Here is a 13,669-nt window from a genome sequence, read left to right on the forward strand (position 1 = left end):
AGTTGGGTCTAGTTTGGACACTGATTCCCATGCTCGAATATGTAAAGGATACAACTTGAATAAAACAGGGTTTCCACAGAAATTTGAGAAAAAAAATTATACATTAGTACTTCAAATGTTTTATTTTTCTATTATAATTATAATTAATATAATTATATAATTATATTATTATAATAATTTCATGAAAACTTGGCAACTTTTCTTAAATCACGTTTCATAATTTTTCACACTGATTCCCACGCTCGAATATGTAAAGCATACAACTTAAATAAAAGTAATTTATATAACACGCTGATACCTTGATTTAATGCAGATTGTGTACCTTACCACATGAATTAAAATTCAATAAAGTTAAGCACGATAAATAAGATATGTCTTTGGGTATATATATATTGCATTCATTTACGAAGTTTCGTTCAAAAAAGTAAAATATTGTAACAATATAATCAGTTTGTCAAATCACTCTGGACGTTCCCCTGAATAGTTAGTATAGAAAGTAGGCTCCATTCAAATAAAATAATACATTAGTACTTCAAATGTTTTATTTTTCTATTATTGATAATTTCATGAAAACTTGGCAACTTTTCTTAAATCACGTTTCATAAGTTTTTACACTGATTCCCACGCTCGAATATGTAAAGCATACAACTTAAATACAAGTAATTTATATAACATGCTGATACCTTGATTTAATGCAAATTGTGTACATTACCTCATGAATTAAAATTCAATAAAGTTATGCACGATAAATGAGATCTGTCTTTGGGTGTATATACAGTATATTGCATTCATTTACGAAGTTTCGTTCAAAAAAGTAAAATATTGTAACAATATAATCAGTTTGTCCAAATTGTGCTTAGGTAAGGTGAATTTGTGCGAATATGAGAGAATCCATGATGAGGTGTATAGAAATAACCCTTGTTAGAGGGTCCAAGTCAGAACAGAAATATATACATAGAACTACAGGGAAATATGGTAATATAGTAGGCCTACATTGGACCAATTGAAAAAAAAAACCCAAAACAAGTCACGTTTATTAATGGTTTTAAAAACCAATCCTTCGTGCGGATGGAAACTGCACAGTTTAGTTAAGTGCACCAAGGGCAGAATATGTTTTTTTTTACGATTGATTACATTGTGGAGCGTTGTGGCCCAGTGGATTAGTCTTCGGACTTTGAAACAGAGGGTCGTGGGTTCGAATCCCAGTCATGGCGCAATTTCCTTCAGCAAGAAATTTGTCCACATTGTGCTGCACTCGACCCAGGTGAGGTGAATGGGTACCCGGTAGGATTTATTCCTTGAATGCTTTAGCGCCTATATGGCCGCTCAGCTACAGCCGGGGTAATAATGATATACTAAGTATATTTTCAGCGCCTTGAGCACATAATCAATGTGGATTTGGCGCTTTAGAAATACTCTATATTATTATTATTATTATTACAATGTACAAATGAAAAAGCGTACGATCAATCGCTAACCTTTGTGTTACGGGACCCTGGTCTGAAAAGAATGTTTCTTATCAGATATCTAGATATCTTGACTATTATTATGCACAATATGTCTGTTAAATCTCAATTTACATGATTTATACCGTACGTGCCATTATACATACAGGGTGTTTCTAAAAAAGTAACCGAAGCTCAAAGGCGAGCTATTTCAAGAATGCATTATTTATTCATGTGATTTCTATTTTACATAACTAAGTAAAACATCAACTGTGATTTGACACCTTGCTTGCGTCTGATTGGCACTGGTCATGATTCTTCAAAAACATTAAAACAAAGTTGGTTTCGTGCATGTACATTAAGACCCTAGAAGTAAAAAAAGAGAGTAAAACTTGAAAAAGTAGGTTGTGTATCCAAATGAAACACTTGGATGTTTTACGCTTTGAGCACTCTGCTGAGTGGATTTGGCGAATTATAAATCATGATTTTTATCATGATTATCAAATCATATCTCTATTTTCATAATTATCATATCTATTACATACCAATGAGTGGTGCAATTCCTTTACACACTTACACACCGTTGCACATCTGGCAAAGGTTGAAGGGTCTACTTAGCTTCACGCGATTACCGAGGTCTTTTGGTCAAATAAATTGTCCGAATGCTCTCTCTTCTCTGCAAGTTTCCATTGAAGTCTTGACCAAATAAAGGTACCCGGGTGGTCGAAGTAGTTTTCCTGGTCAAAATCTCTCTTAAGGCTTTCCTGAACTCTGGACAGTGGATGCTGTAAATCACTGGATTCACGCACGAGTTCAAGAAAGCAAGAGCGACCAGGGCTTCGTATGGAGGGCTGTAGATGAAGCTTGCATCCAACCACTGCATGCTAACGGCCAAGTACGCGAACGTATTCGGTGCCCAACAAATGATGTACATTACAACAATGATGAAGAGGAGTTTGACTGCGCGCTTTTTCGCGACAACGATTCTGTAGGCAGGACTCGAACGGTGATTCCGTACACTGCTTGCAAAGCGCCGAGTCTGCCGATGAAGAGTTGTTACGATTAGGACATGAATGGCCAACATTACAGATGACGGTAGCAAGAAAAATATTACGATTAAAAATATGCCATAGATCTCCTGTGTTATAGTAGATTGGTAGCGATATATGCAATTGCGTGACCGTGGTTCAACAACATGAAACACGAATTCGGGAGCAACAAACACACAAGAAGAGCACCAAATTATACCCACGACGATGAAAACCCGACGACGTGTTATTAATCGCTTAGCACGCAACGGAAACACTACGGCGATACAACGCTCAACTGCGATCGCAGTGAGTGTGAATATCGAAGCGGAGCAGGATACCCAAAGAAGAGCAGACGATTGGACTAGTTTACAGACGAAATTCCCAAGGAACGTTACTGGAACATTCTGTGGTGTCGGATGCGGAAACATGAAGAGTGACGTCAAAAGATCTGCCGCAGCAAGAGCGCCGATGAGTGTATCCGCGGGCCGCCTCGTCGTTCGTCTTTGAAACAAAACTACAACGACCAGGGAATTTCCGACCACGCCTAACGACGCAATTGCGGTCTGGAGTATCTCCCACCATGACCACGTGACCGGGTTCCACAGCCAATCAGCGAAAGGAAAACTAGATATATTTGAAGGAGTTTCGATGCTGAGTTCATGGGACTCTTTCGGAATCTTAGAGTCGGCGATCAGTTCTATCTCGGAAACTTGGTTGGATCCCATGTTGATCACTCTGGACGTTCCCCTGAATAGGTAGTATAGAAAATAGGCTCCATTCAAACAAAATGATACATTAGTACTTCAAATGTAATTTTCTATTATTGATAATTTCATGAAAACACAAACGTCGTAATAGGTCATGGTGGATTTATTTAATCCATGCGCTAGTCGACACTGATATTCCTGATATTAAAAAAAACAAAGTCACATTTCATAAGTTGGCTTGCAGGATAATTTATCTCGCCATTTCTACAAGTCGACGACACCGTTAAATTTCCATAGATATCAACGTTAACAATTCAAAAATATTAATGGCTGTGTTAAAATTCATAATTCGATTCCTTGAAGGGATGAAGCAAAAAAAAAAGGCGGCGGAAAAAGAAGAAAAGTAAAAAGGAAGAAACAAGGAAAGGGAAGAACATGAAGCCGATGAATAAAAAAAGCAGGATAAGAAGTATAGAAAGAAGGCGAAGAAAAAATAAGTACGAGAAAAAGAACACTATTTAAGAAGAAATAAGTAAGAGTAGAAGAAAAATGAGGAAATTGTAAAATTTCAATATATATGACAAAAAACAAAACAAATAACAGAATTATATTTGGTCAACACACTCCTACCTTTTCTCTACTCGAGACGTGCAGTTGATAAGCATAAATCATCCAGATGCGAGAGGATACAACGTGAAGTGGTCCCTTCATAATGTAATCACAAACGCGTTAAATCTCACGAAAACGAAATGTATATAGAAAACTCTGTAAAAAAAAAACAGTATCGGAAAGTTTTTAAATGTCAACGGTTTGTCGCACTAATGAGGGTCGGTTTCATAATCATGGCAACTATTGGAAATTCGTCATTATACCAATTCCTATGAGACAACTTAATTCCGATTGGCTGCTGTCCTTGTTACCATGGTAGTTGCGAGTGGCAAAGTTAATAGCTTTATCTCTTTATGAAACAGACACCCGTTACGCCAATGTATCTATGGCAATATGGCATATTTACATACAATCATATTTCTTACTCTCATATCAAAAACTCAATATCAAGACATAATTTGTTGATACATGTACCACGAAATAGACTTAGATGTTTAACGGCTAAAACGTTCCCGTTCGACAACGCCTATTAATGCATATAAATTACTTTGACTTTTACCACCATTGGAACTCCGCAAAATGTATTTTTCTTTTACTTTTAAATGGGGAATGCAAAATAGATTTCAGGAGTTCCAACGCCCACCACACTCTATTTTTTTCCTCCAAAATCCATATTCTTAAATGATATTAGATCACCTACTGTGAAATGAGAAAAAATGTATGCTCCTCGCTTTAATCTCTTTAAGTATTTTTGGATACCCCTGAAAGGAATTGCATTGCCTTTGGCTATTCTTGACATATGCATATTTTACAGCACAAACGTCAAATAAACTTGTGAGAACTGCATTCTGTTACATCGTCCTTAATGCACTTTAACAAATTAATTTGAAAACAAATATAGTCAAGGAACGTTTATACTGCAGAAAAATTGAATGTTTGAAACTAAACAGCTAGATGTAGGAAAGAAACGTGTAGACCACAGAGAACTATGAAATATTAATTTAAAACCAAAATATAGGCAAGGAAATTTAAACCACAGAAAATTATGGAACATTGCAGCATTTACAAATTACAATGCTTCATTGTCCTTGGACTTTTTCACTCAAGGTGCAGTCATGTTTTATACTCAGGTGTTGTCGACGCATTTCTTTAAAAAAATGTCTGGCCAAACACTCTGGAAGTAAGAACTCCAGGCTTTTTTGAATTGACCACAATGTAAATGCTCTAATAGTTCTGTTTACATATATATCAATGGCTACCATTGATTTTCAACAAATCTGGGGCTCGTTTCATAAAAAGTTACAACTGTTGTAACTTTGCTATTATGGCAAGTACCACGGTAACCTTGATTTTGATTGGCTGCTGAGCCCTGTTGCCATGGTAGTTGTCATAATGGCAAAGTTACAACAGTTGTAACTCTGTATGGAACCAGAGTTTGCAAGGTCCCTCCTGTTTCCTATATCGATAATATGTTATAAAATGAAGCCCGGGAAAAATTGCACTAAAAACATTATTAAGCATTTACAAAAAGTGAAATATAAAGTGGCTGAAAACACCGCCTAATTTAAATCTGTAAACTAGTACGTTTGTATTAATGTGCTTCAATAAAGATATTTTTGTAAATGATGATTTGTTTTCTCTTTCACTGATATCTTGAAAGTTCTGCAAGAATATTTTTTTTCTTCCTTAGTATATTTTATCCATATGAAAAGCAATATATACAACATGAATCAAATGTCAGTATTAATCAAAATATACTTTTCTGATGTTAGCCTATTCCTTTAATGAATTTATTACTCTTCCATAATCTTGCATTTACATATTCGTACTGGTCTAGATATTACTTTGCCGTAAGAAGGTAAGATAGAACTCGAATGAGACCATCAATGAGCAGTCAATTCTTTTCAGCCTCCATTCTGGAGATGACAGTCTCAATGAAATTCGGCTAAATATTAATTTATTGCTACGAGAATGAAGCCCCAAAACCCCGATCCATTACGAAATAAACATAGATTGGATTTATATAAATTACATTAAGTGCTTATATTGAATGAGACGATGATATGTTATTGTTCGTCACCTCCGATAGCACTTTTATCATATCAAGGAAACTATTGCAAATAGTCAGTAAATTGATGGTCGATTATTAATGAAAAAAGGTCCTTGGGTGTTGTACGTTGCCCATAATGGTAGGCAGCGTTCCTCTACTTTAACCACGTCTCGATTTTCTTTCCTTTCACATCATCCCTATAATGTCCCAAATCACACAGTTTCTGTTGGTCTCATATGATTTTTTTTCTATTGGATCATTGGCATTCTTCGGTGTTTAGCTATTATGCCCCAATAGAAAATTTATCAATTCCACTTAAAGGTTTTTCTTTAGGCAATCAGCATTTTTTTTTTACTGTAGGTGGCATTTTATCCAGAAAAAAATGTCTATCTTATGGAAACCATTAGACACAGATAGCTTTATATGTTTCTGATAGTCTAATAGACGTAGAATTTCGACTAAGGCTTTCGGTGTACGTACTAGTTTGCTGTTGTATGTATTTTAAAACAAAATGTTCCCGATTCCCCTGTTCGAACCGTGATCTTTTCGGGGTTTCTTCTCTCAAATACAATTGAATAAAAACATAAAAACATGTCTTAATCTGGTAAGCCATTGTTAACAGTGGAAAATCCTGATTATTTTTTCCTGAAAAGAAAATGTATGAAAATAGGCTACCAAAGAAAAAGATTCTACCTCATTTTTACGAAAAATGATCATGATTATGGCTACTTTAAAGTTGTATTCCCTATGACTGCTATTCTCTCAAGCATTTTACTTGCTATACCTGGCTCCTGCATTCTATTATTTGCACACACACATACACACAACCTTACACCCTCACACACACACACACACACACATATATATATATATTTATATATATATATATATATAAATACATATATATGTCAAGATGCAATGCCCAAATCATCGAAGTAAATATATAGATACAGCGAGAATAAAGCGATCGGTGATATATATATATATATATATATTCACTTGATAAAGACGGTATGTACTCGTCGAAAATTTGTGGACTTCAATAAATTTTGTTGGATTAAAGCATGAAAGTTTCAACCTTGTTTCTCTTATATATATATGTGTGAGACGTTATACATGTACAGCAGCTTTGGCAACTCTTTGTATTTTAAATATGTTATGAAAGAAATGAATGAAGAGAACAATGGTAGGTGTAGCTTCAAATCAAGATTCCCCAGAGCTATATATGTATATATATATATGTATATATATATATATATATATATATATATATATATATATATATGTTGTGCATGTATAACTTCACACACACACACACACACACACACACACACACATATATATATATATATATATATACATATATATATATATATATATATATATACATAAACAATATATTGGAATATGCTCTTCTTCAAAGAAAATAATGAACAAAGTAATCGAAGTAAAGTCAAAGATAACTTCACCTTAACTAGTTTGGATTTATTTTTCAGAAAGTGAAGTACGATGAACAAACAAGTTCATACAAAATTGCGTTCTGGTGTCATATACGCTAGCTCGATACATTGCTTAGTAACCATTTCATTTTAACATAATTACGTAATAATTAAAGGATATTTAATTATCGTTCTGTCATTGTTATTTACATATTTAAACTCATGAAATAATGAAGAACCCATACTAAATTCATAATGTGACGATTAATACAATTTTACGGTCTATTAATATCCGGCTGAACTATGTTTATTGAGATTTAGATTTTATTAATTTTCCGTTCACAAAGCACAATAAAATCAAAGTAACAAAACATAGTCAAATCTAAAGTACAATATCAATCGGAATAATGCATAAGAATTAGAAGGTATAAACAATTAGAACTAATGTGAACTAAAGTAACTTTGACTAATAACTATATAAAACAGAACGGAGGGGCTTGCCAAGAAAAGCAAAGCTTGTATGGGAGGCAAGCCCCTGTAACTTAGTTTCAATGCGTAGAGACAACATTACAAAACTATAGTATAAAAGAGAGACGGAAGACAGTTTAAAAGGAGGCTATACAAAATATCGAAGGTAACAACGAAAGAGTGACACAAATTTCAGCCTGACCATATATTCATCACATTTTGTATTTACTGAAAAAAATTTATTTCAGTGTTTCTCTTTTAAAGTTGACACCCGAGGACTCAAAAGTATTTGATAATGATTATTTCCTTTCATGAGGCTTTTTCATGAGGCTTTTAGAAATATATATAAATATATATATATAAACATATATATTTTCAGTCCATATATCTGCATGACTTCATCGGTCCTCCGACAAGCTACTACAGTGCGTATCAAAAAAAGTGTACACTTTGAAAAAGCCCTAAGAATTAAAAAAATATACAACATGTGGGTAATTTTTTTCACATATATTATTAGGTTTGGGTCTCATCTATCCAATGAAAGTAAAAGTTTTGACAGAATATTTCACTTGAGTGAGCACTGTCCATTTTGTAAAGCTCGCAGAAATCTGTTTGCGAAGAAATGCTTGTTTTCACGTTGTGTCAAGGGGAAAAGGCGAAATCAAACTTACCCTGCGAAACATTTCTCATACATTTTGAGAAGAAAACAAGTGTACAAATAATTTGCCATTGCTCGCCATTTAATTCCATACGAGGCATCAAAACACATAGGCAATATGCCTAAATAACATAAAAGGAAATGAACATCAACACAATCTGAATAATGTTGTGAGACATAACAAAAGACTACATATGCATTAGAACTGTGGCATACTGAAAGATATTGTCATGTGAACACCAGGAGGGTAGCAACTCCTCCCTGGGGCTATTGATCACGTGACCCACCCGCAGGATAGTAGTTCCCACGGGTATTTCCCCTAAATCTTGGTAATCAACATCTTTGGAGCATATACTTTGATACTAATATTGGTGATCTGTCAGGTTTCAAACAATTTGTTTCTGAACACAAACCTTCTACTTATTGTATAAGGCTATCCTTTCATGCTCCTACTTACCATTTACGTGTAACAACCAAAATTAGCCACATTACGTACTATGCTTCCTTAAGTCTGAAAATACATATGAAATGTATATGCATATATCCATACTATGATTGTCTCCGCAACCATGTTGTATCTTTGTATGCTTTCTTGATAAACGCTGTAATTGCCCGCCCAACCTTCCAACCTTATGCAGGCAAAGAGTTAGCTTCAGATTTCCCGTGCTCCTAATTTCCAACATAAAATCAATATCTCTCCCAACCTCCCAACCAATGCTGACATAATTCTGCCCAACCTCCCAACCATAATATAATGTCTCACAGGAGCATCATAAATCGTGATACACAAAATTCCCTAAACATTTTCCATGCACCTAATTTGCATCATAGAGCTCAAGGACTCAATGTCTCTCCCAACCTCACAACCATGATGACACAATTCTGCCCAGCCTCCCAACCATAATGTAATGTCTCACAGGAATATCATAAATCGTGATACACACAATTTCCTTAACATTTTTCATGCTCCTTATTTGCATCATAGAGCTCAAGGACTCAATGTCTCTTCCAACCTCACAACAATGCTGACATAATTCTGCCCAGCCTCCCAACCATAATGTAATGTCTCACAGGAACATCATAAATCGTGGTACACAAAATTTCCTAAACATTTTTCATGCTCGTAATTTGCATCGTAGAGCTCAAGGACTCAAAGTCTCTCCCAACCATTCTGACCTACTGCCGTAATTCTGCCCAGCCTCCCAACCATAATGTAATGTCTCACATGAATATCATAAATCGCGATACACAAAATCTCCTAAAGATTTTCCATGCTCCTAATTCCATCAAAAAGACTCAAAAGTCAATGTCTCTCTCAACCTCCCAACGATGCTGGCCTACTGTCGTAATTTTGTCTAGCCTCTCAACCATAATGTAATGTCTCACAGGAATATCATAAATCGTGATACACTAAATTCCTAGATATGGTTATTCTTAACAGTAACTCAGCTCTACGTATAAAGTCAGTTGGTATGGTAACACACAACAATCATTTATTGTTACACTGCAATGCCTTACAATCATGCAGCCCCTACACACGTTCACCTTGTGTGTCTAAATTTTGTACTGACGTTAGGTCCTCCCCACTCGATATTATAAAATAAAACCCTGATATTATACAAAAGTACATAGGGTGGGAGGGGAGGGAAACTTGTTGCCTCGATGGGATTTCAAACTGCAATGGCTTTATACGTGAACACGTCACTATAGAGCCGGGGTAATAGTATGCAGCGCTTAGAATCATTTGTATTAAGCGCGATATGAATGCTGCATATTATAATGCAAGTTCCCCGCTGTGATTAATTCACATGATATGTAACTAGTGATCAGATGCACGTTCTAACTCAATTTTGATTATTTACATAGTTTAGCACCTGACTTATTCTTTAATAAAGCTAACACCTGTCTCTCTCAAAATTTTACTGATCACTAAAAATTATCATTACCTTTCCCTTGCACTTTTAGTGAATTGAAATAAAACGGATACATTCAAGTATTTTGTAACAATTTTGCCACCTAAATTAAAATTTTCACTCTTAATAAGCACAACATTTACCCTTTTTTTGTGCTAGCTGGATCCGAGGACATAGCTGAATGTAAACAAAAGTTTATATCAGACATTTACAGCATTCTTTCACTAAGTTTTTATTATTTAAAGTGGGTTTACATTTCATTTTTCATTTAATACTTGTTTCTCCACACTTTTCACAAGCTTGACAATGATTAACAAAATGAAAATCAAGCCTAAGCCATTTCATGTAAATCACAGCTCAGTGTAAAGCAAATATTGTCACGATGGCCTCGGTGTGTGTGTGTGTGTGTGTGTGTGTGTGTGTGTGGGGGGATGCAATGGCATTCTTCGAAGTGTTTTGGGCAAGGAAAACAAGTTTAAAAAAGGTAGAAGATATCTTCAAATCAATATTACTAGCTAAATTCCATGTGTTCTTTATGATTAAGGGCTACTTTCATCGCATAACTATGTCAAAGTTCTGCGCAAATCGTTTTTCAATAACTTTTCAAATATAAGGGTTGCTCACTCAGGCGGAAATATGTTTCGACAGTTATATCGTCATTTGCTTAAATCGATCTGTACCAATGTTAAAATGTGGGAAAGAAATTAGGATATTACAAATGTATAATTTTCCATGATTTTTTAAAAGTGTAAACTTTTTTTGATACGCATTGTATAGGAGTGACGTCACACAGATGACAGCAGCTGTGCCATTCACTTTGCACATATTCGCACTTAATCTCAAGCGGTTTCTGTATGATGGGGTGTCTATACTTCGCGGACATTTAAGAATATTCATCAGGCTAAAATTCATTCACAAAATATTTACATTTACGCAAAACCATTTCAAATAACATCTACCGAATTGACGGCAAGACCGTAAACTAAAATATATCGTCGCTGAATCCACGAAATGGCACAACGTCCCAAAATCACGCGAAATTTCTTTCAGTTTTAGTATTCTCTAGCTATGGTCTATTATTTCACCGATTTTTAGAACCCAATCCTCTCTAATTAATGAGATAATTAAAGTGAAAATGCGACATAAGCCGTAAAATCCTCTGTAAAAATATCGACGAAGTGGCACACAGGTACGCGCCATTTTTACGCACAAAACGACACTTGTGTTTGAATCACTGCTACGTCAAAATTTGATGTTCATTCGATAGATTTTTAACATGGAAGGCAGCAGTAGATTTGGTTTGTGCATTCTTCATTCTGTTAAACTTCACAATCATATATAAACGGGCAGTTGAAAATGTAAAACTCTTAATTCGCGTTTATCTCGAAAAGTGACTACGCGCATCAACTGTCGCGTGTTCTACTTCGTGGATTCGGTGACGATATATTGATAACGAGTAGGTCAAGCCTTGCTGTTTGTTGTTGTTTTTATTTCCGTAAGATAAAAATATCATACAATTTTACAAATGAATATTTACAGTATATACAAGCAGGATTAAATTACTGCTGGTAGCCCATATTCAGCTGCAACTGTAATTGTTGCTGCTGGTCTTCCATGGGGCCCTGTGTTTCGCCGGTATCGTAATCACAAAACCATACTGGAGCGTGGCCGAGTGGTCTAAGGCGCCTGAGTATACATAAAATATCCGGGGTTCGATCCCCGGCCACGGCACCTATGCCCGTGAGCATGGCATTTGATCGACATTGCTCTTTTATCCTGTATTCAAATAGATGGAAATGCTATATGCGTTCTTTGTAACTAGGTGTGCACAATTTGTTTAAAAAAAATATTCCAATCGACGATTACATGTGATGGAAAAAAAATTCTCAATACAATATCATACAAAGATTTGTGTCAACAAATCCACCGCACCCTTAAGAGTAATTTTTCTGGTCATCACGAACCATTAAAAAATTATGCATTTTATGTTACGTAACATATTGGGACACCTGTTCGTATATGACGTCACAAATCACAAACTTAAAGTTTTAAAAACTTTCTTAATTTTCAATGGGTGTTCCTCAAACGTTCATCAATATATTTGTATAAATCATTTCTTAAAGAAAAGAAAAAAAAAAAGAAAAAACAGAGATTCAAATATGAACACGTTAATGAACATTACATAGAATGAGCATGTTCAATTTACCTTCAAATTAACTTTCACTTAAAGGACAAGTCCACCTCAACAAAACCTTGATTTGAATAAAAAGAGAAAAATTCAACAAGCAAAACACTGAAAATTTCATCAAAATCGGATGTAAAATAAGAAAGTTATGACATTTTAAAGTTTCGCTTCATTTCACAAAACAGTTATATGCACATCTCGGTCAGTATGCAAATGAGGGAACTGATGACATCACTCACGCACTATTTCTTTTGTATTTTATTATATGAAATATGAAATATTTTGATTTTCTCGTCATTGTCATGTGAAATGAAGTTTCATTCCTCCCTGAACACGTGGAATTCCATTATTTTAACATTTTGTGCTTCAGGCAAGGAGGTCCTAATCATCAAATTCGTAAAAATTGAAATATTGTATAATTCAAACAATAAAAAACAAAAGAAATAGTGAGTGAGTGACATCATCGACTCTCTCATTTGGATGTAACTGGCTCGTTCATATAACTATTTTGTTAAAAATAAGCGAAACTTTGAAATGTCATAACTTTCTTATTTTACATCCGATTTTGATGAAATTTTCAGCAATGTGCTTGTTAAATTTTTCTCTTTTTATTCAAATCAACATTTTTCTGAGGTGGACTTGACCTTTAACTAAACACGGTTAAAAAAAGGACAATACTGCAAAATGTCCCAAATCACCGACATGTGAAATTTTATGGAAAAAAATCCAATATTCATTCAAATTTAGGATACTGATGTTAATCACGAAAAGGTTAATAAGTAATGTTTGTTTAATCATTATCACTTTATCATATTGACATAAATTTATACATACAAGGAACTAAACATATAATATGCACAATTAAAATTTGTAATGTAAAAAATGCGGTTGAAACAGTGTGCCCCCCTATTCAAAGTGAAGACCTTTTTTTTTCTTTTTTGCTTGTCAATTTTATATTAAAATTTATTAAGGGGATGGTCCGGGCTAAAAATATTTATATCTAAATAGATAGAGTAGAATTCACAAAGCAAAATGCTGAAAATGTCATCAAAATCGGATAAAAATAACAAAGTTATTGAATTCTAAAGTTTATCAATATTTTGTGAAAACAGTTATATGTACATCGTCACGAATATTCATTAGGTGGGCTAATGATCTTACATC

The 13,669-nt window shown here is 34.5% G+C and overlaps 1 protein-coding gene across 1 annotated transcript; it reads right to left on the reverse strand.

Moving 5' to 3' along the window:
- Positions 1–2,073: 2,073 nt before the first annotated feature.
- LOC135155290 (QRFP-like peptide receptor) lies at positions 2,074–3,201 on the reverse strand. The gene has a single exon (XM_064104239.1). The coding sequence runs from the start codon at positions 3,199–3,201 to the stop codon at positions 2,074–2,076; it is 1,128 nt and encodes a 375-aa protein (XP_063960309.1).
- Positions 3,202–13,669: the final 10,468 nt, after the last annotated feature.

The sequence above is a fragment of the Lytechinus pictus genome, chromosome 8 (assembly GCF_037042905.1).
Source record: "Lytechinus pictus isolate F3 Inbred chromosome 8, Lp3.0, whole genome shotgun sequence".
NCBI classification, from domain to species: domain Eukaryota; kingdom Metazoa; phylum Echinodermata; class Echinoidea; order Temnopleuroida; family Toxopneustidae; genus Lytechinus; species Lytechinus pictus.

What these genes read in the sequence shown, in the direction of transcription:
- LOC135155290 (XM_064104239.1), bottom strand. Translation starts at nt 3,201, where the DNA reads ATGGGATCCAACCAAGTTTCCGAGATAGAACTGATCGCCGACTCTAAG.